Here is a 22,943-nt window from a genome sequence, read left to right as displayed (position 1 = left end):
ATTCTTCTTTCTAAACGAAAGTAGAACATATAACATCAATGCTTAGTAGGTCCTTAAAACACTGATTTTGGATGTTACAGAAGGTAGCTCATCGCCTAATTATATAATAGGAGCTGAGATTTTCCCAGAAAATTTTGGTCAGCCACAGTTATCAAAGCCATTACATATGGAGAAGGTGGGTCGTTGCAAACCAAACCTGCATTCTTCTTTCTAAACGAAAGTAGAACATATAACATCAATGCTTCTTAGTTGGTTCTTACACTGCTTTTTTTTGTTGTTGCAGGTGGTTGCTCGTCTCCTTATATAATAGGAGCTGAGATTTTCCCAGAAAATTTTGGTCAGCCACAGTTATCAAAGCCATTACATATGGAGAAGGTGGGTCTTCTGTGTGAGAAAACTGGCTGTGTATGTACCTTTTTATCACAGTCCCTCTCCCATTCACTAAAGTCTTGGGGATCAGTGTGCTCCTGCTCATCCAGCCGCCACAGTGACTAACGGAACAGCCACTTGCACGTGAGCGGGATCACATCTTTATATGCTTTTTTCTAGGTTATTGGCACAGTGAAAGTTTTCATTAAAAGAAGTGGGGCAGGGTCATTTATTTGTCTTCCTAAAATCCATCTGGACTTTCTATTGTAAGAGGAATAAGTTGTTTAAGTGCTAGCGTTACATTGAAAAGTAAGTTTCCTTTTTTTTTTTTTTCTTTTCAAAAAAAGTCAGGAGTAAAATATCTCACGTTTCATTTTATTGCAGGATATCTCAACGTGCTCTCAAATAACCGTTGGCGTGAGCGCTGGTGCAGAGTGAAAGATAATAAACTGATTTTCCACAAGGACAGGACAGATCTGAAGACACATATTGTTTCTATCCCTCTCCGTGGCTGCGAAGTCATCCCGGGACTGGATTCGAAGCATCCCCTAACCTTCCGCCTGCTCCGAAACGGGCAGGAGGTCGCTGTGCTCGAGGTGCGGTGGTTGCTAATGGCTATGACTTGTAGGAACTCCCACAAGCTAAATTAGAGAAGCACTTTCATACAACCTGGCCATTCAAAAAATCTTTGGAATAGTATTATTGCAGAGCTGGATAATAAATACTGGAAGGAGAAACAAATATTAAGATATTTGCAGGCAAAGAGAGAACTGACATTTAATGCAGTTCAGAAATCTTCTCAGTAAGATGCTTTTCTCTGACCTTCCCTTGACCTGTTACTAAAATATCCCTGCTCCTTCTCTATACACACTTTTACATCAGGGATATAATCACTTTGGGTAAATAACTTTGCAATAATTAAATAATGGATCACTGTTGCTGGGAACTCTAGAGCTCTTAACTCTCATTTGTCTGCTACTTACATGAACCACTTTCGCTCAGTCTGTATCTGTAGTAAGCTAATTCTGCAGTAAGAAGATAGAGCGTGCCAGGATCCTGGTGAGTCTCTTGACACACCACATGTGTACACACTGGCACAGTCCTCGCACTTCGAAGGTCATACCTTCATCTGTGTTAGGTGGGTCAGGATTTTCTGAGGGGCTTTATTCATCATATTCATCGTATTTTGAAAGCTGAAATGAGAAGACACTTAAAGCCAAGTATAATGAAGATACAGGAGGAGGCAACCTTTTCTTTTCAGTGGCAGGATGGACACTTTGACCACTTTGGATTTCCAACTGCAGGTCACGTTAGTCTCCTGCCTGTTATATGTGAGCAGTGCAGAGAAGTTGAAAAACTAGAAAACAGCTCAAGGAACCGTGAAAGGCAATGAAATATTTAAAAAGAACAAGAAATTTAGAAACCGCACAGTTTCCTTCCCCCCACGCTTTTTTCCATTATTTATTTTGCTGCTGTTTAACTTTGCAATTGGTGAATTGAAGCAAAATATGAAAAAATAAAAATTATTTTAACAGTATTCATGTTTGTACTTGTGCCATTAGGAATATAAACGCCATCATCTAGACAAATATATTGGAATTTTTCAAAAACCAACACTAAAATTTCTTCTACTGTTTCATTTTTTTTTTCCCCTCGTTTCTACTTAGGACTAAGAGTTTCTTCTTAGGAGTCATCCTAACTAAAATCCCCCAGCCTAGCATAGGAAAATAATTCTGTTACAGCTTTCAATTTTCTGAAGTCTAAAATAAGCATGACTTGAATCTAAATCCACTAGCCTTAAACAATTATTTTTTCTTCTTTTTTGGAGATCGCCCATTTCATGTTACATCATAACTGATGACCACATAGCTTACTTAAAGTGCACTCCTTCTAGCAAAGCAGATTTAATAAGAAATCCTGGGGTTTTTAGGAGTTCAGCAGAGAGAAACCAGAGCCTTTCATACAATGTGGTAGCAATTTGTCAGCCAAGAAGAATGCACCATTTTGAAATAATGCTCAGCTCAGTGGCAGACTAAAGACCTGAAATATGCCCTTGACCTCTCCTCGCAGGCATCCTCCTCCGAAGACATGGGCAGATGGATAGGAATTTTGCTTGCGGAAACAGGGTCTTCGACAGACCCCGGTGCTCTGCACTACGACTACATCGACGTGGAAATGACAGCAAGCGTCATCCAGGCTGCCAAACAGACGTTCTGGTGAGAGGCGTTCAGCTACCCGGGTGTTTCCAGTACTGTGAGAATTTATATCCGGTGCCAAGAGAGCTTATCAAAATCCACCCCCCTTTGCCAGATATTGAACTCCTAAAGTGTTTCAGCATTGCAGCATGTTAGATGTGTTTATGATTATCGTGTTGGCATCCTGCTAAGTTCTGTAAAAGATGCAGACACCATCCAACTTTAGTCAAATCTTTACTCATTTTTTCAGTAAGTCTCCTTATCAAATGCTATATTTTAATATTTTATTTTGCCTGAAGACTTAGAACTATCCCTGGAAGAGGAGAAATATGCTGAAAATTAAATAAATATGCAACTACGTAGCTCACATTTATCTATTGGCTGTATTTGCTGTACATACAGCCAATATGTACAGCATATATTGGCCAATGTATGGTGTAGACTAAAAATGCACAGCAAATTTAAATCTTGGATAGTCACATTCTCAGTGTTTCCTTCTCAAGTTCTTTTTTGATTAATTAAAAACTTCATCAAGCTCACACCAGTCCAATTAATTTCTGGGGTTTAATTTAGGAGGTGGAAATTGGGAAGGTGTCTAGGCCACAGCATGGAAACTGTTTAAATTGCAAATCAGTACAGTGGATTCCCCATTGCTCATCCTGTGCTAAGAAAAGTAATGCATACTTAGCATATATAGTGTTTTACATGTTCAAATCAATTTAGGCATTAAAGCAGTCTTTGGTGAGAAGAGACTGTCATTTTTCCTTGGCCAGATGAGGTGGTTTAGAAACGGGAGTGAAGGAACAGTTGGGACAGGTGGGATGCTCTGCTGCAGACGTAGCCCGTGGTTTCCCGGGGTCAGAAAGCGGGTGGCCTGAGGAGACAGCTGGCAAAGGCGTCATCCCTCATCTCGCTGCAAAATGAGAATACCCACACAAATTTGGAATTCGTGTGACTTAATAGAGAATCACATCCCATCTGCCCACCATAACTTTAAATGGACTGAAAATGCAAAAAAAAAAAAAAGGCAAAAGCTTCAGAGGTTTCCAAAAGAAGACTCTCCTGCCATTTGCGAGGTGTTAAGAGAGCTTTAATGAGAGCGAATGGGCAGCTTCATTCAGGATCTGGTTTGAATGACTTCTGATAGAAACCAAAGTGACTCAGTGTTACCACAAGCCCAGTTTTGTGAAAACCAGATCATTCTGATAGAATCAAAATGCACTTAGCTTACAGACTTACATTAATATTTGTTTTGAAGTTAATAGGGCTCAAAAAATTTATCCTGTGTTGACATGTATTTTTGCTTCAGTCAGCATCTAGCAATAACCACATTTAAGAAAGAAATAGAGTGGAAACCTTTTCCACCTGAATACTGCTTGGCTTTCATTTTCTGAACAAATGTGATATTAATTGGAGCCAAGTGAAAAAACATGCAACTAAACCACATGTTAGCAAGGAATGTCAAACAACTTGCAAAGTAGCAGAATTCTCCTATTAAGAATTAGTTAAAATTCATTGGGTGTCTTTAAAAGACTGTAAGAGCTTGTCAATAAGCAACTAGAGTAGCTGTCTGCTGATTTTCAGCTACTCCTAGAACATGAGGAGAAATAACAATGATACTTAAGTGTTAATAAAGTACTATTGCTGCCCTTTATAGAATGAGTATCAGTATTCCAAATTAACTGCAGTTATCATTGAAGCTTTGATTATCGCAGTCACTTCAGGATTATTGGTTATTCGTTTCCTGAGACTGATCCTTTGCTAAACGATCAGCTCTTCATTAATAGTCCCATCAATTTTCTTCATCTAAATCATCAGATATCTAGGAAAGGCTGAAGAAAAAAATGCTTCCAAGCAAGTTTTCTCCATTTGCTTCCCATCTAGCAGTTTCAGAATACAATTAACTTACATGGATGCATCTGTAAACAGGATTAATGAGGCTTAGTGAAATAATGCTTGTGAAGTGCTTGCAGATACTTAGATAAATCTCAGCTTCCTTTGGTGGTGGAAATTAGTTACTACAGGTGCATCAGATGTCATTAATTAATATCCCAGTTTTCAGACATGGTTATTATGCATCACTCTACTTAAATAGAAACATATACAATAATGGCTCCAAATGCAGTCCTTCAGACTAACCAGAAACACTTGAGTAATGTCCTTCATTAAGAGGAACAGTAAACAGATGCAGCCCTTTAATAATGTCTAATAAAGTATGAGATATGATAAAGTTAAAAATATTTTTATCATGGAATTTATCTTGGGCTTTTTGTTGTTTGTTTGTTTGAAGTAAGAAAAGCTTCCGTCTAATGATTATTCCACCCCTGCCCTGCCCTGAAAGGTTCACACCGAACTGGGCAGGTTCATCCCTCCTGTGAGCCCGGGTTTCCCCGGCTCAGGTGAGCCACAGTTGGATGAGGTCTGTCTCCCTCTGAATGAGAAATTCAATGGACTCCATGTTATTCCAAAGCCAAAAGAAAGCAACTGTTGAAACCACAGCATTCTTGAGCTCCAGCCAGCGCTACAGAAGACCCTCGCTGCTTTAATAGGGCTTTATCATATTTTATGAATGTCAGCACACAGTCTGAATAGTTCCATTGTTTGGGATGGACAGCTTTGTTTTCCCATTCATGTACACCTTAAACTATATCCCCCATCCCTGGAAACATTCAAGGTCGGGTTGGACGGGGCTCTGAGCAACCTGATCTAGTTGAAGATGTCCCTGCCCACGGCAGGGGGGTTGGACTAGATGACCTTTAGAGGTCCCTTCCAACCCAAACTATTCTATGATTCTATAGAAATTATTTGGGGTCTCACTCTATATATTGTTCAATTTCAGCAGTTGCTAGAAAGGAAAACACCCTTGGGGTTGTCATTGCTATTGGGCCTGATTCTGCCATTTTCTGCATTGTTAGATCTTTGCTCCCAACACAAAGCCCGTTGTAGTCCGTGGTATCTTGCATGTGTTCTGCACAATTCCAGTAAAACAAGCTGCAATATTGATTTTGGGGAGGGGGGGGAAACAAACAAACAAACAAACATACATATATATATATAACAGTATATGTAACAGTATATGGAACAGTATATGTAAGTAACAAGCAATAGGACAAGAGGAAATGGCCTCAAGTTGCACCAGGGGAGGTTTAGATTGGATATTAGGAAAAATTTCTTCACCAAAAGGGTTGTCAAGCATTGGAACAGGCTGCCCAGGGAAGTGGTTGAGTCACCATCCCTGGAGGTATTTAAAAGATGTGTAGACGTGGTGCTCAGGGACATGGTTTAGTGGTGGACTTGGTAGTGTTAGGTTTACAGTTGGACTTGGTGATCTTAAGGGTCTTTTCCAACCTAAATGATTCTATGATTCTACATATATATTGTTCATATATATATATATCCCTTTATAAAGGGATATATCCCTTTTGAAGTGTCCAGAGGGCTCAGATCCACTTTGTGAAACAGCGCAAGAATGAGTAGTTGTATGCACAATTACCCAGACAGAGAGTTGGGATGCATAGTGCCATCGTGCACACTCTGCCCAGACAAAAGTTCTGATACGGTAATGAAAAATTGCCAGATTTTGAGCAAGAAAATATTCAGCAAATTTTGATAGATACGTGAACTTAGATTTTGTCAAAGTTCCATTTTTTTACAGATTTTTGCTGGATTTGATTCTTGTTTCTCCCAGTTCCTAAGTTCGCATCCCCCTTGAACATGCATGCACCCAGAAACACCTGCTTCTCCCCGATGCAGACAAGGGAACTTTTATGGGACACTGGTTTAAAGCTGGTTTAAAACACAGATCAGCAGGTTCCCCTGTAAACATGCCACTGAGCAGTTACAGCTGTTGCCCTCCTGGCTTTCATACAGTCTTATCCCCACTGTAAGAATGGAGCACAGGAGCATGTATTGTAATATTGGCTGCTAGCAGCAACATGTGAGTAGCAAAAGAAGGAAAACTGTCCCCAGCTTTCCTGCAGAAAGTGAGAAGATAATGTGCTTCCAGGCTACATAATCAGATACAGGGAACATACCGCTGAATCATCATTTAGACTTAGGTTCAAGCACCGGTTTTTATTATTTTTATTTTGCTTTATTCAGTTTTATGAACAGGCGAGTTATATCTACAAATCCGTATCGGGGAAGCACTGCCAATGGCTACGCCTGTCCGAGTGGAATGGCACTTCATTATGATGATGTTCCCTGCATAAATGGATCGGTAAGAACTGAATTTGCACAGAACAAATGGTTTGCATGTGTTGAATGCATGGACATCTGAAAATTATATTATCTAAAAAGCCCCACTGGTTAGTTTCCAAATGAACTCCTATTTTTTTTGATTGGAGGCTGCAAACTTCTCTCACACCTACAGAGTATTAGGGGTGTGGGACATACTGTTTACATTAACCTGCATGTGAGCCAACGTGCATTTAGAAAGCAGTTGCCTGTCGATGATTTGTTGCCAAGTCCTTGAATATAATACTCACTTGAGGGGGTATTTTTTAGATCACACCGGACCTGGCAAAATTAAGGACTCAGTTACACCAGGCACTTCGTGGTGTCTGTTGAAAAAAAAACAAAACCAAAACACTTCTCAGTCCCTGGGGCTGCATTCGTGATGACGGCAGGTACTGCTCATCCCAAAGGAGAACCACAGTGGTCACTTCCATCTTGGTAAATTGCAGAGCTGATCGTAGGCAGATGTGTAATAGGGTTTAACACATAGTGGATGTTAACCCATAGCAATATGTGGTCCTCAGGAAAATTTACAGGGGAGCTACAGCCTGTGTCAGCTCTTAATTTGGGCTGCTTCAGAAAGGCTGAACTCAAGAGAAATTCAGAGTTTCAAAGTGTTAAGTGGACCACAAGTTCAGTCCTCCATCATGTCTTAGTAATGTCACAAAGATGGTAGAAAACCCCTCTTGGGAAGAAGACACGACCACATGTGTGGTGAGTAGTCTGTATGTGTAGTTCTTGGATGTGCTCAAGCCTTTGTATGAGTAGTGCCCTGCCACAGCCAGGACGGATTAAGGAAGGGTATTTGCCAACCAGGTTGGTTTCTTTGAAGACTAATTGAATGAATCACTGGAGTATTGTTGTTGAGCTTTCAATTTTTCTGGGGGGGGGGGGAAGGGGGGAAAAAAAAAAAAGAATGGCCTGTAGCTATTTTAGCTGGTTAGCTCAGAATAATAATTCTCCAGCAAATAAAACGTAATACTAGCATACCAGCAGCTGGTATTCACTGGAAAGACATATAGCCTGAAGAAAGAAGAAAAAAAAAAAAGAAAAAACCCTCTTGGCTTCTGCTAACTGTTAGGCCGAATTACTTTTAACAACTCATGTACCAGATGTAATCCCACAGATTCATCTGTGCAGCCTGTGAGTATCCCCCTGTTAACACAGTCTGCTTGTGCCCCCTCAGTGCTAGAGCTAACAACTGAAGGTGCAGTCTATGAAACAGCAAGGGTGATAGGATAGTACCCGTTTGCTCATACTGTGGAAAATGCACAGGACTGAGGCTATGAGCTGTGTAATGCAATGCTTCCTTTCCACACTGTGTCCTCCCCCACTTTCTAAATAGTTTGACTCAAGTGTAAGCAATAAGCATATGCTTGCTAAACACTGAGGGCTTGCTATGGTCAAAAGAATTACTAATGTTTTAATTTCACTTAGGAGGTTCTGCATGGTATATTGTTTACTAACTGCCAAAGTGTATGTGTTGCAGTGGGAACCAGAAGATGGCTTTCCTTCTTCTCGTAGCAGGAACATTGGAGAAGAAATGCTTTATGATAACGCAGGCCTGTACGATAACTTGCCGTCTCCAAAAATCTTTGCGCGCTATCCGCCAGCTGACAGAAAACCCAATAGGTTATCTACTGACAAACTCTCCTCTAACCATTACAAATACCCTGTCTCATCCAATCTGTCTTCTGCTCAGTCTGTCACTAATACCTCTGCTGTGGGGAGGGGATCTGGCTCGCAGGTACTGTACTATTTAATACTTAACAAAGCTTTTTATTTTTTGTCTGTTCTGTTTATCTGGTTGTTATCTAAAGGGCGTTGGGCTATTTCAGTCCCTTAGTGTTAGCACTGAAGTGCTTAGAGTTTAGTCATGAGTCCACTGCAAATGAAACAGATTTGCTAAGTTGTAAATTCTGATGTGAAAGTATTGGCACTTGGGAAAGGCTTTCCCCACAAGTTCTTGATGATTTACAGATTGTGGATAATAACAAAAAAATAGATGTGGCCTTCCAAACTTAACCTGAATGCATATCTAGCCACCTTCTGTCTCCTTAGGCAGTGACGACTTAAAAAAAAAAAAAAGAAAAGTGAAAAATGACCTGGCTGTGAGAGCAAATTTGCCTCTCTAGAATTTTACTAATCTGTATATTGTATATACTATGGTTATAGATATTGTGAATATGCATATATATATCATAACATATACTGTATTTTATATATACTAAATGATATTGTATATAGTGTGTATATACCATATTTAAATTACTGCCTGTTATTTTCTTCCCCTGCAAAGAAACTAAGCCTATGTCTATGCTGCTTTCTGAGGGTGGTCTCAGGCTTCTGGACCTTAGCTGAAATGCGAAGCTACAGAGCAGATGAAATCCTGTGTGCTCAGCCTCAGTAGCAGACAGGCAGACCCCGGCAGGGGGGCAGAGCAAGCCTTGCTCACAGCCACGCCAGGGACCTTCTTTAGAGCCCATAGCCAGTCTGCAAAAGCTGGTCATTGGCATAAACCTGTGAATGTATCACAAAGATGGGTGGGTTTCCATCTAATCTGAAATGGAACAGTTCGATAAGTGTTTCCCTTGTATAAGGTACCTGTCATATTGTGTGTTAACTCACTTAACCCTTACAAAAACTTCATATTGGAATATTAGAATTCAGTGGACTTGCAGAATCGGAGGTGGACCCGAGCAATAAATTGCCCTAATCCTTGGCTGCAGCTGCAGGCTTCTTGTTGCACTCCCGGTTCAGTCCTCAAAAGCTTTTGGAAGCAGGTGACCAGAGCGTGGCACACCTATGCCCTGTGCTCAGCTAAGGCATCCCCCGTGGAAACACTACGATTAGTCAGGACAGCGTTGCTCTTCCCAGGGTTCAGTTCATTGCAGGGGAGCCCTCTAAATGGAAACCCCTTGGACATGAAATGTGCTGTTTCTGGTAATCTTGTGAGTTTGCCTGGCCATTATGAGAGGTTGCTTTTTTTAAGTATGAAAAACTTTTAATTAGTAGCTAGAGGTTGTATAAGAGGAAATTGATATGTTAACTCCTAACATTTAAAAATGTGTAATAATTATATTGTTTTGCAAAAAAAAATCCATGCACCACAAGGATGGCAAGGTCATATAGTAAATGAGAAACAGTGTTGAATTTTTGTGTGGCAAACCCTGTTGGGTTTTTCTGTATGAAATTAACTCTGACAAACCTGTGTTTCAAAGGTACAACTTTTCTGCCTCGCGATGGCTGTCTTAATATAGTAAATGCCAGAGTTTTAAATAACTTGGAGACCGTGATGCCGCCAGAGATGGGGAGTTCATCCCCTTCTAATACTGTGATTGCTGGTGTGGCTTCCGCTGAGCAGGCAGCTCTCAAGACAACATCTCTGGAGGAAGCGCTGTCTCCAGCTCAATCAATGCGCTCTATTAAGGTTCTCCGAGCAGGCAGCTTTTTGTCAAGCTTTGCCCTTGATGAAAGGGTGACTGTAATGCCAGTGGCACAGGAATAGCTGGAGCCCATCTGTACTTTTGTTTTCAAACAGTTTAAAGGCAAGAAGCCTCCTGCGACTGCTAATGGGATCACCGGAAAAGGGAGAACTTTAAATAGCCAGCCGAAGAAATCTGAATCGGTGTCATGTGTGAAGCGCACCGCATCCAGTAAGTATTTCTCCTCACTGCTGCCTCACTTGTGAGTGGAGTCATGAGGCTCCCCAAAATAGCTGTCTTCTTAGCAAACAAGATAAAGGACCACTGTGGTTCTTCTGTGGCTGAGAGGCTGAGCAGGAGATGCCCACCAAGACTTTGAATAGGAGATATTGTGTGCATTGGTGACTCAGCACTCCAGCCATGCCACGAGATAAAAGGTTGTCATATGGAGAACGATAAATATGAAATGTGGACCTGTGGCTGCAAAGTCATGAGGGCAGCAGGAAAAAAAAAAAAGGGTAATGATTCTTCATTTGGGGCAGAGAGCAATTCTGTATTCCTGTTGGAAGAGGAGGATGAGGAGCTGGGAAAGACATGAGGACATTATGTTGCTCAAAAGTGGAATTATTCTTATCACTAATGAAAAAGAAAAGGTATAACAAAATGATGAAGACAACCATACAGCTCAAAAACTTCCTCAGAGAGATGAGATTTCAATTGGCAAGTGGCACGTTCAGAAAGAGGGTTCTTCTGGGCAGGTGGATTGCCTCTAGGAAATTCCTAACAGGGATTGCTTTGCTTAAAGAAGAAAGGACAAAAAAGAGCTATAATCATATTTTTAAATATGGATTAAAAATCATGGCTTCTTCTAGAGAAGGAGCGAATGTGGTTTTTTTGATCCCGTGATAAATTTTTAAGAAGTCATGGATTTAATGGCAGTAAGGGAAATTTGGGTTAGACTTTAAAAAAAAAGTATGTCTCTTTCTAACTAGGCAGGTCAATTGGTACTGGAATAGGTAGTTGTGGGAGTAAAGGCATCTCGGTTACTAAAGACTGACTAAAACTGGTCTGACAACTAATTGTCAGGAATGGTTTAGTGCAGCTGACTTTGCCTTCAGATGTGCAGACAGAGTGATGTGTTACCTGACCTATTTTCATTGAGTCTGCAACCGGAGCAGAGGTATAGAAGGGACTGTGATGTAAATTAGAACACAGCTACATGTGAGCCATGAAGTGAAAGCATTTATATGGGAAATTAAAAAAAAAAAAAAGAAAAACTCTCAAGTATCAAAAAACTGAGAACATCATTGTATTCTCTTACGTCAGGTGAGAAAAGACGTGTGCTTTAAGTACTAGAAGTAGGAATGGAAACCAGGCAAAAAGGGCAAACAGGTAGCTTTTCCTCTGACCCCTTCCAATTAAAAATCAAGGGTTCAGAGATAAAGGGGAGCCTCCTTTCCTTCTTCTGAACTACACAGAAAGGCGAGGCCATTTTTCAAAGCCAATGCACTATAAGGTGACTGGTATTTCTCATCTTCCCCGTCTAAATGTAGAGAACAAACAATCTATCCCGTATCATTTCCAAAGCTGTGCTTCAGCACTCAGTGGGAATCACAGACCTTGAGAAAAAGTCGGTGGAAGAGGGGTGGTTAACTGGTTTCTCAAACCATGAAATGCTTCATGTGATGTTCAGTCTCAGGGAATAGTTTAGAGTTTTACTGTTAATTTAGCCATAAATAACCAGAATCCAATACATACAGATGCAGAGCAGTACAAATATGGCAAGAATCGTGTGGAGGCAGATGCAAAGAGGTTACAAAGCAAAGAGGAGGAGCTGCTAAAGAGGAAAGAAGCGCTCCGGAATAGGCTGGCCCAGCTCCGAAAAGAAAGAAAAGACCTACGCGCTGCCATTGAAGTCAATGCTGGTATGAGGTGCTTTTTTGTGCTGAATTCTGCCCTGGGTAGGCTTAATTATCCAAATAGCTCCGTATTCTGTGCTGAAGACATGCCACTACATGAGGTTTGGTTTTGATGTTAAACAATAGTCTGTAATGTCTATATTTGCTTTCTATATAGTTATAAAATATATAGTATAAATATATATATTTATATTTTATATATGTATAGGTGTATATACTTATTTTATACACTTTTTTTTAATATGCGCGCGCACGCGTGCGTGTGTGTGTGTGTGTGTATATATCCCCTCTATGAAATTACACTGATGGGGACTTCAGACAAGTAGAACATGAGAATAATTTTGTGTGACTGGCTAATTATATTTTCATTACATGGAAAAATAACAGAACAAATACTGATTTGAAACTAGACCAGAAACCTAGGGAAGGGACCTGAAAGAAAGCATTTAATTTCTGTTGCTAAACTTTTTACATGAAAAAAGTATTTTTTGCAAATTACGTAACTTTTTTGTGATGTCACTGATTTTTAGCGACCTTGTTCCTTACATTTTTAAAAAGAAAATAATTTCTGTAAGTGTCAATTTAAGCTTCTTATTGAAATAATAACATCGCTGTGGATGACAGGCAGGAAGACCCAAGTGATTCTTGAAGACAAGTTAAAGAAGTTGGAAGAGGAGTGTAAGCAGAAGGAGGCTGAGCGTGTAAACCTGGAGCTAGAACTGACCGAGGTGAAGGAGAGCCTTAAGAAAGCCTTGGCTGGTGGCATCACACTGGGCTTGGCTATTGAGCCCAAGTCAGGAACATCAAGCCCACAGGTATGCAAAGCCATTAAACACGCAAATCCCAGTACCATGAGCTTCTGAGCTCCAGTAAAATGAGTGGGAACTGAGAGTTTTCAAAAGGTTTATTAAGCCCAGGAAATAAGAGCAGAACTAAATGCCTTTCTGCATTATTTGCCGCCTTCACCTACATCTGCTGTACTTTCTACAGCAACGGGGAGCAGGTAGACATGGGAATCACAGGCAGTATGTGTTAGGATGATGTGCAAAAGCTGACACCTCATTGTCCTCAGTGATTGTAAAAGTGCATGAACTGAGACATTGCTCCATCCCAGGGAGATTTAAATGCACCAAGTCATCGTGCAGTGATGGAGACCTACTTGTGTCAGTCCCCTATCAGTCACTGTCACCCTTTGCAAGGGCTGCATCTCACACATTCACGATGGAGCATGGCAGGCCTTGCTCATGCTGTGGATCTGTCAGAAGCAACTGGGTAGCTGCATCAGAAGGATCAGAGGGATGCGTCAATTCCTCCAGATGACCCAGTGTTGTTTAATCCCAGAAAACAAACTTGAATTTTCATCACAGAACACACACTTTGCTTTGTTTTCTTTTGTTCTAACCTTTTTCATTTATCCATCATGATTATGAATATGGTTTCTTTAAAAAAAAATCTGCAGTTCTAAGTCTAGATAGAAAATATTGCTCATGTGACTATTCAAAGGAAACTCAATGTAGGGTTTTCACTCTTTATTAGTCTCCAATTTTCAAGCACCGAACTTTGGAAAACTCTCCAATCTCCAGTTGTGATACCAGTGATACTGAATGCTCAATACCTGTGAACAGCGCAGCAGCTCTGAAGCGACCTCCCTCGGCAAATAATTCTCCATGTCGAGGCCACGTCCTTCGAAAAGCAAAGGTGAGAAGGCTTATGTCTAGTTTTCTTTGTCTGTCCTTTTTCTTACTTTTAAAGAAATCTTACTTGCTTGTGGCAAGACAGAGACAGAGAAGGAGAGAGGGAAAAGTTGGTTCCTGCTGCTCCTGTGGGTGAAATTTAGCTTTAAGAAGAGAATGCACCATATCTAAATTATTTGTATTACTACATAAATACTGTTGATGTTGGGAAACCTTTTGCAGAATTGGTAAGGAGTTTGGGAGACAGATTTGACTCTACTCTCTCATTCCCTGTTTTACTCTGTTCCTTTATAGATTTAATCTGCAAGGTAAGTGGTCTCTGGTGTAGACAGTCCATCTAAAATTCCTAAAGTTACACTAATCTGTGTAGCAGAGAAGTGGTTAAAAGAACACTGTTATAGTAAGTGTTCTGAAACAACACAAGATCGGGTCTGATCTTTGCCAGCTGGTGCAAGAAAAGAATAGTTCTACGTTATAGTAATCAACGATGTGTTGTACAAGTATCTACTCTTAATGTACATTTAAAGTAGAAATTGAATTAATTTAATTTAGTCTCACAAGTACCAGGCTGAAGTTTGCGTTCCTCTTGTATTGTTAGCATTTTCTAATTTTTGTGCTTTAGTTTAAATGAGATTTTTATGACCATTCTTTTGGGCTAAATTTGCTAGCAACATAAGCATGTGGGCAGCACATAACCAAGGGTGACAGTAATAGCATTGGCCCAAGCTTCTGTTGATTTAGTAGTTCACTGCTAATTGTAATTATAAACAATAATAATCATAGACATTTGTCTTTCATGCAGTGCAGTTCTTTTTTCAAAACAATGAAGTATTCTGTATAGGGATTTTTTTAAGTAACTTTTGTTACATGTCTTCATTGATTATATACATTCACAGTGACTGAGCATGAGCCTGGCACCTAAGCGTAGTAGATAATGAAAAATCATCATCTCAACAAATGATTTGGTTTTCTGGCACATCCTAATCTCTCCCGTTTCCTCCCCCCAGCCCCTTTAACCTCTCTACATTGCCCAGGCCATGAATTACTTCTCCCGCTGTACCTTATACAAGAGCCTTCTCACCCTTCTTCTGCCACCATTTCCTCCATCTTTTCCACGGACATCAACTGCTTTTTCTGCCAGTTAGCCTGATTCATTTAAATTCAAATAAGAATAATTAAACTCAGAGTAATAGGTTTTGGTTCTATTTAACTTCGAAGTTTGCTGCTTGTGTTTCAAAGCTGAAGAAGGATTCATGTGCTCTAAAGCTTATCAGTGTATTCCAATTATACCCTCATTTGTCTCATAAAGATATCATCTCTTAACTATACACTTCATCTTAGATTTGCATGTTAGCACAGCGTTACTTGGGGGAATGTGGTCTAGCAGTTGGAGCATAATCCTGTGCTCTACCTATCTATCTATCTACCGTGTTTAAAGGGAGCATGAATTTGTGCTACACACTGGACAGGCACATTAAAGCCAGCCATTTAATCTTTAGAGCTGGAGAAACCAAGGCACTATAAAAAGCTAAACATTTTTGGTGTAAAGAATACCTTCCAGCTGTAGTACATTTTTTATGCTCAGCATATACCATACAGGAAAAACCCTGCTGTGTTGTTCGGTATTGCTGTGCTTTGGATGGCACGATAGGTTTGTCAAGCTCTTTTGCAGAGGAATCTTGGATATAAGATTAGGCTAATCAGAAAGGATATGGAGCTACTAAGCATATTTCCCATCCTGGGAAAAACAACTCAAAGTATCCAATTCAGCTTTAACAGCTTTTTCCTAAAACCTCACACACTAAATATTGAGTGAAATTTTGCTGAATTACATAGTGCAACCCAAGCTGTACTCAGCCCATTCGCAAGGAGCTGCAGCCAAAGTCTGCCATCAGGTATGCATCTGCAGCACACCCCGCTTTCAGGGGGAGTTAACTGTACATATGCGAGGGTGGAATCTGGCTCTCAATTCTTTTGGCCTTTTGCAGTTATGCGTGAGCCCAGGCCTTATAGATGTGGCTAAAGAAAGGGCGTCACACGTGAGTATCCCAGAGCAGAACTTACTTGGCTCTCCACGCATGGATGTCAGTGTAATATGTGGGCGTGAAACAGGTTTCAGGTCGTGCTAACGCTTGCATCTTCAGCAACTGGCAAAGCTCCCAATGTTATGAGGGAGTTGTATAAGTGTTCAAAATGGCACATTATTTTTTTTCCCCAGTATGTATTTGAATGCACTGAATGCCTCCCTTCTTGCTCTTTCCTTGCACGAAGGATGCCGAGTCTGTCACCAGCCAGCCTTGTGTTTGCAGCCACCCTCATGTCACTGTCGTGAGCTCACAGCACTGCGCCGCGCTCTGCTAGGGCAGCTGCTGCTGCAAAATGTGTGCACTGTGCAGCCTGCTCTGAGAGCTGTATGGCACAGCAATGCCTCGGAGGGGAGGCGAGGCACCTGAAACAGCAGGTTTGGAAGCTGCTCCACCAAAATCTCTCTCCTCTCAGATGCACTGACACGAGAGGGAAATACAGAGAGAAGCAAGAGGACGGATCTAGTGTTAAATCTTAAGAACTAGCAGCAATTTGGGGATTGACTGTGTAGGACATATACTTTACGTATACACATATATGCATACATGTATTTGGGTTATTTTAACTTTTCTGTTTGTAACATGCTTTTTTTTTTTTTTAGAAAGTAATAATGCATATTTTTAAGAAGTCAGAAGGCTTTTTAAGTGCAATTTTGTTAATCTCTACTTGGCTGGAAATGGAGACGGTATTAAAACGTGGAAAACAATATTATGCATTAGCATTCCTAGAGAAGTAAAATACCCCAAATATCCTTGCTGTACAAGAAAAACAATTATTTAAATATTTCACATTTCAAATGAATTTCTAAAACTAAATTTTATGTGTAGCAGGGAAACTGCAATGCGCATTTCTGATCTGTTTTCAAAACTGGTGGACCGGTGAATGTCAGCAGCTTACATTTTGCTTATGTTCAGGGACTGGAGAAGAAAAGGAGCTCTCCCAGTTTCCCAGCTCCCGGTCAGGCTGTCAGTGTTGACTTAAACATTCTTTCATTGGTGTGAACCTGCTGGAGAAATGGAAACAAAGAAAAAGTTCCTTCTGCACCTGCAAAAGAAGCTACTGCTTTCAAGGCTTATTTAACACTTAGAAAAATTCTCCTCCCAGTTGCTTAGCCAACAACTTCCTTTAGAGCTTTGGCAGCGTATACATAAAGAATATACATTCAATATCCATTTTAAAGTAATTTAGTTTTTACCAATACTGTGTTTTAAGTTTAGGTTTACCATAATTTGAAGTGTAAAACCAAATATTTAAAACATACTGTATTTTAATAAAAGTACCATTTAAATGAAGAAAAAAAAGCCCACAAAAGAAAAAAAAAATAAACTATTGTCAACCTGCTTTAAACCCAAGATTTTTTTTCTTACGTTGCTAAAGCAGCCACCAACTGTGACCTTTACTGTTGCTTTACAATGGTTGAAGAGGTGTCATAATCGTGCAGCTGTTTAGCCAAACTAATGCTATTACTGCTTTGAGCAGCAGAAATAGATATTTACATGGATAAGTAACAGGTTTCAGTCAGAGCTGTTAAATGTTGTGGAATGAGTGTTAAATTCAGGAATTCAGGTTGGGAGCCAAGTCAGCAGGCTGCCTGCAGATTATCTCTGCAGAGTAGATGATAGTGGGTGGGAGAGGAATCTGTAGACCCAGTGCCTGGCTAGGAACAGCTGGGCGGTTGCTCCACGGGGATTACTTCAGCGAGGGGCCAAGTCCTTCATATCGTCATTATTTTCTGATCACTGTAAGGGTGTGATTCAGGGAGTAGGTACAGTACGGATGTCCTAGGCTGAGCCCATCCCTCTTCAGCTCTTCTGCTCCTATGTAGTGTTAGGAAATACTGTAGGTATCACTCAATAGCCACAAGTCTGATTTAACTGGGTTTATAGCTATCTCACAATTCTCACTTATGTGGCTGAAGAAATGGCAATACCTTGCTCTGAGATCTAGGGATGAAATCATTATAGATTCTGTGCTTTGCTGTGGATGGTAGGTGTCATTGTCCTCAGCTAACAGGTGGGGAAACTGAGGCATGGAAAGGCAAGGTGATTTCTTTAACTTGCTGAGCAATAGTTCAACTTCGATTATGTATACGGGAAACAAATGCAATGTAAACTAACTTGTTTGGTTTTACCCTGCCTGTAAGTCTCTCTACCTCAGTAAGTTGCCCTTGTTAGCCATAGAAACGTGTGTCTGCCATGAGTTTTATAATAAAAAATTGAAGAGTAGTAAAGCAATCACTTGGTGTCAGCTATGAGAGATATTGAGTGCTTCCTGCTGTCTCATGCAAGTAAGTTAGAAAGCCCTATATGCTAAATCAGCCTCTCACTCAGCTCCAGCTGAGTGCTTTAGACCAACTGTGGTGTGTGAATTTGCTCCATAAGTACCCTTTGCAGAAAACAAACTTGGCTTATTTGTAGTGCGCTAGAGAAGAAGTTGCCATATATAGTTGCGGAGGGGTGGAAGCTGCGCACAGACGCTATCAGGACATACTTCTTAGCATTCCCTAACTAATTTGTGGGCAGAAGGCTGGATCCAATGAAATGTTCAATGGAAAAACTGTTACTGACCTCAGCTGGCTTTGGCTGATCTGATGACATCAGTGAAATATCCTGATTTCTCCAACACTTTCTGTATCTTTTTTTCCCCCCCTTCCAGGAATGGGAGATGAAAAATGGAACATAAATATAGCAAAACCACTCACTTTCCATAAAGGCCTTACCTGTTATGGACCAAGACATAGGCTGCAAAAGACTGATCTGAAAGGTGGTATCAAGCGATACAACGTAAGAAAGAGGTTTTCTAATTCTGTTAGGTTAATGGTAGCTTGGCGCTAATTTGCCTGTATTCCCTCTACTGTATTGCTGTGTAACTACGTGTGCCCCTTTTTATTAGCCGTAACTCTTTATTTTCAACTTCACTGGTAAAGAAAATGAAAACCAAAAAAACCAAACCAACCATAGTAAGTAAAAAGGAGCATAAAGTCACAGTTGAAAGTTTACTTTGCTGAAACAGCATAGACCAGCAATGTTAATTATATCGCATCAGGTGGCCTGAACACCACTGAAGACTGGTGCGTTAAGACCGATATGAAATCATTATGGATAAGAAGTACTCTTACAGGTTAAAACTGACTTTGCGAGGTCTGCCACAGAGGTGGCTGAGTGAAGTCTTGCTCATTAGCAGTCACCGTGCTGTTAGTGGTTCACGTGGCAAAAGAAAACTGAAGAAATGTATTCACGGAAATGGCATGGCTTGCTTGGCCGAGAAGGCAGGAGCTCTTCAGTGCCGCTGTCCTCTACGCTGGTGCGAAACTGTGGGATGACACGACTCAGCTGTGAAGCATTTTTTGGATACTATTTAGACAGATGCTTTTGTCATTGGGAGATAAAAAGCTGCCATACTTTGAAAAACAAAAAAACCATTTTAGTACATTCTCGTTATTAGTATTCCGAAGCACCAGTCATTTTCTAAGGTCATGTTGTCGAACTATGATTTGTTCCTGATTTTTTTAAAAGGCAAAAGGTATTTTTAGATACTGCTTCTTTTCTATACTTTTAGAAAAAGAAAACGTAATTGAAATTAATCCTCAACAGATAATGGCAACTCAGAATAGCTTACGCAGTCAGTCTTGTTTTGTTTTTTATGATATAGTATTGTTATTCTTGAGTTATAGAACACTGCTGTACTTAGTTTCCTTCGTCTTTTCAGACCTCAGCTATTATTTTTGAGAAAGATGGATTGAAAAGATGATAGTTTCCAGACTCTTTTATAAACAATTTTACAAAGAATTGGGGATTTTCTTAGACAGGAGCCAATTTCTGTTTACTAGGAAACAGCGTCTTGCATTTTAGTCTGTAAAATTACAGAAATCTGTTCTTCTTTGTCTCCATCCATGTCACTCCTGAGAACTTACATGCAGTAAATTGCCAACTGAAGTCCTTCAAAATCTCAAGATTGGTTTTAAAAAGTCAGGAGAGAGAGTGGGGAAAAAAACACATAACGAATTGGGTTCTTTTAATTTTTTCTCTGTGGTTTTTTTAAGCCTTTGGAGAGCCTTCAATCACGTTCTCAAGATTTTTTTCCTCGTCAACGGTGAGGACTAGAAAATCACTTTAATTAAAAAAATTAAAACACTACTCATACTTTGAAATAATCACAGATGTTAGGGCTGGAGTCTTGATAATTATTTAAGACTTGCAATTAAAACCACAGAAGTTGGCACCACAGCAGGTATCAAGGATCACATCCCTTTATGGCCCAGCTTATAGTTTGTCTCTTAACTTTAGGAGTAGGTGTGTGTAACTCTTGAAGGGTACACTGGGATTCCCAGCTGAGCTGGATGCCAGAGGACTTCCTGCGGGAGCTGGTGGGATTTGAAGGCACAGAGCTATCAGAAAAACCTGATGGTTGATAAGACACAGGTCCTGTTCCCAGATGCAGTTAGTGCCAGAGATCCCATCGACCTCAGCAGCGTAGAAGCGGGGCCCAAAATGAGAAAAGGCTCTTTGCTTCTTGGGACTATGCTTTGTACAAAGTGCCGCAGGAATGCAGATACAGTAGGGAAGCAAGTGTCAGTGTGGTTTTCACTGAAAACGGGATTTTTTTATATTATTTTAGGTCATCTGCTTACTTACTAACTCTATAAGTGGAGGGCACATTCTGTGCTGTATGATTCTGCACTAAACAGTATCAAGTTCCCATAAATATGAGCAGAAACAAATTTGAAGCAAAAGTAAGTTCATTTAGGCTTTTTATTTCAAATTAAGTTATTTATTTGTATATTTCAATAAATATTTAATTTATATCTGTACATATTTATGATGCAAATTAGGCTTCTAGTCAACATTTGCAATGATGTATCAGTTGCCATTAAGAAGTGGTCCCGCATCAAGTAATGCAGAATAGTCAAAAGCCAAATCACTTGTCTTGTTTACCCAATATTGGCATTGTATCTTCCACCCCCTATATCCAATGGGAAAAAAAAAAAATCCTTGGCAAGGACAGGTTTTAATCCATGCCTGAGATAGAAGTGTGCAAATTTCTGTCCAAGCAAACAGAAATCGCATGGTGCTGGGGCCATGCACAGAACCCCAGCCACAGGGCCGCAGCCTTCTGCTCTGCTGTAGACGCCAGTCGCCCTCGACACCTATAGCACCCTTGGCACCTATAGCGCCCTCGGCACCTATAGCGCCTGCTGCAGCAGGGGCTGCCAGCAAAATTAAGCATCTTTCACCCTTCCTCCAGCAAAGGCTCCGTAAAGCCACCACCGCCCCCTCGCCCCCAACCCGGCACGTATTGTAATTGTATGTCTCTAATGTATAAGTACGTTGGTACCATCACACTTTGCATTAGTGACATGTCTATTCTATATGATGGCCAAGGTTTTGAAAGGAGGAAAACAAAAAAACCTCGGGAAATAACCTCTCTGTAGACCACATTTGGTGCTGTGAAATATACTCCGTTTTGTTGAATAGTACTATTGCTGTACAATTTTTTATAAAAAGCGACAGAACTTGTATTTTCACCAATTTGAGATTTCAGGATCACCAGGCAAAGTCAGCAATAGAGCAGCATGACTTTTGTTTTAAAGGAAAACTCTTGTATTTTAAACCATTGCGTTTCTATATCTTTTAAGAAAATGTTACACTTGTGCTTCCTCAGCAAACTCCTGTTACTGTACCAGGTGCTTTTTTTTATTGTATTTTTATTGGTGATGCTTTTTTAAAAAAAAAAACAGATCATAACTTTGGGGGATCAACGGTGTTTTTTTTAATGAGATGATTGTGGCAATTTGATTTTTCAAATGGAGAATACTTAATTTAGTATCAATTTTTGTTAAAGACACTTTCAAATTAATTGGCCCAGGCTGTACGTTGTAAGATAATGTTCTCATATTAAGAATGTAATTATTTCCTTATTGTATTTTTTAAAAAACAAAATCATATTTAAAAATCTCTGTGAAAAAAAGCATGAAAGAAACATGAAAAAAGTTTTTGTTTTATTTTTGTTATTGGATATGTTGGCAGTGCCCATTATAATTGACTGTAAATATTGTCTTTCTACTGTTTTTCTCAATGTATTTAAGTTTTTTGACACACATTCATGTAAACTTCTGTGTTAAAAGAAAAAAAATCCAAAAGAGACCCACCTACAAATGTGTGTCTTAGTAGCTTCAACTAACTTTATGCCTTTCTAGTTTATTCTTCAGAAAGTCTTGCAGAGTGTGAAAAAAGACTGGCACCTGGTAGGTGCGACAGATCCAAGATCATTATTAATAAAGTTACCTGTCAAAAAAGAAATATTTGCATTGTTGTTTCTTGGTAATTGTCAGTATAATAAGTAGGTGGCACCTTAACAGACACCCGCAATAGTCCTCCTCAACCAAGTACCATTCTCCCGTGCCAGTCGGTTGAAAAATGCTTGGGCAGGTTAGAATTAGTATTTTTTTGGTATCAGTTCTGTCCCCGTTGAACTGTGCAATGACCTTCTGCAACGTGAGTGCAGTCTATCTAAGGGATAGTCCAGCAACGGAAAAGGGAAGTTCAATGTATTCAGAGCTCATCGCAGAAGTTACCGCTTATTGAGTGTTACTGCATCAGTTTGCTTAGATGTCAACCCCAGTAACAGATAATGTAAAATGTAAGACATGAAAAATTACCCCTAAAAAAATAAAGTGGGTCAAAATTAAACCAAGCTATTTATCAGGCTACTTAATGATGAACATAGCAATTCCTTATAGATGACTGACAGATGAGATTGAAAAGTGATAAGCCATAATTAACTCCTTGTTGCTTTTCTTAGATTCAGCCCTTGCTCCCATTACACTAAAATTATTACCAAATGTCATGCTTCAGTAGAAAATACATTTCATTTTACCAAACTCAGGGAAGCAGTATTATAAGGTAGTCTAATTGTTTTCCTTTCTGTACTCACAGCCTCCTGACCGCAGGAGAAAAAGGTGGTCAGCATTTGTAAAACACGTGATGGTGGTATAACTAGTAAGAATTGTCTCTCAAGTAG

General features: G+C 40.0%; 1 protein-coding gene across 2 annotated transcripts in view; it reads left to right on the top strand.

The window, feature by feature from the left end:
* AFAP1 (actin filament associated protein 1) overlaps positions 1-22,211 on the top strand; it is a 66,712-nt gene extending 44,501 nt beyond the window's left edge. The window contains exons 9-17 of one of the 2 annotated variants that reach the window (XM_009285361.2): positions 754-965; positions 2,440-2,585; positions 6,666-6,783; positions 10,342-10,456; positions 11,986-12,150; positions 12,769-12,959; positions 13,681-13,842; positions 15,827-15,877; positions 18,579-22,211. In XM_009285361.2, the coding sequence (XP_009283636.1) occupies positions 754-965; positions 2,440-2,585; positions 6,666-6,783; positions 10,342-10,456; positions 11,986-12,150; positions 12,769-12,959; positions 13,681-13,842; positions 15,827-15,877; positions 18,579-18,605 (1,187 nt within the window). In that variant the 3' untranslated portion in view covers positions 18,606-22,211. The remainder of the gene's footprint in view (positions 1-753; positions 966-2,439; positions 2,586-6,665; positions 6,784-10,341; positions 10,457-11,985; positions 12,151-12,768; positions 12,960-13,680; positions 13,843-15,826; positions 15,878-18,578) is intronic. The other variant, XM_009285362.2, reaches the window with a different exon arrangement.
* Positions 22,212-22,943: the final 732 nt, after the last annotated feature.

The sequence above is a fragment of the Aptenodytes forsteri genome, unplaced genomic scaffold, assembly GCF_000699145.1.
Source record: "Aptenodytes forsteri isolate BGI_AS27 unplaced genomic scaffold, ASM69914v1 Scaffold88, whole genome shotgun sequence".
Taxonomy (NCBI): domain Eukaryota; kingdom Metazoa; phylum Chordata; class Aves; order Sphenisciformes; family Spheniscidae; genus Aptenodytes; species Aptenodytes forsteri.
This window is presented reverse-complemented; position numbering and strand designations above follow the sequence as displayed.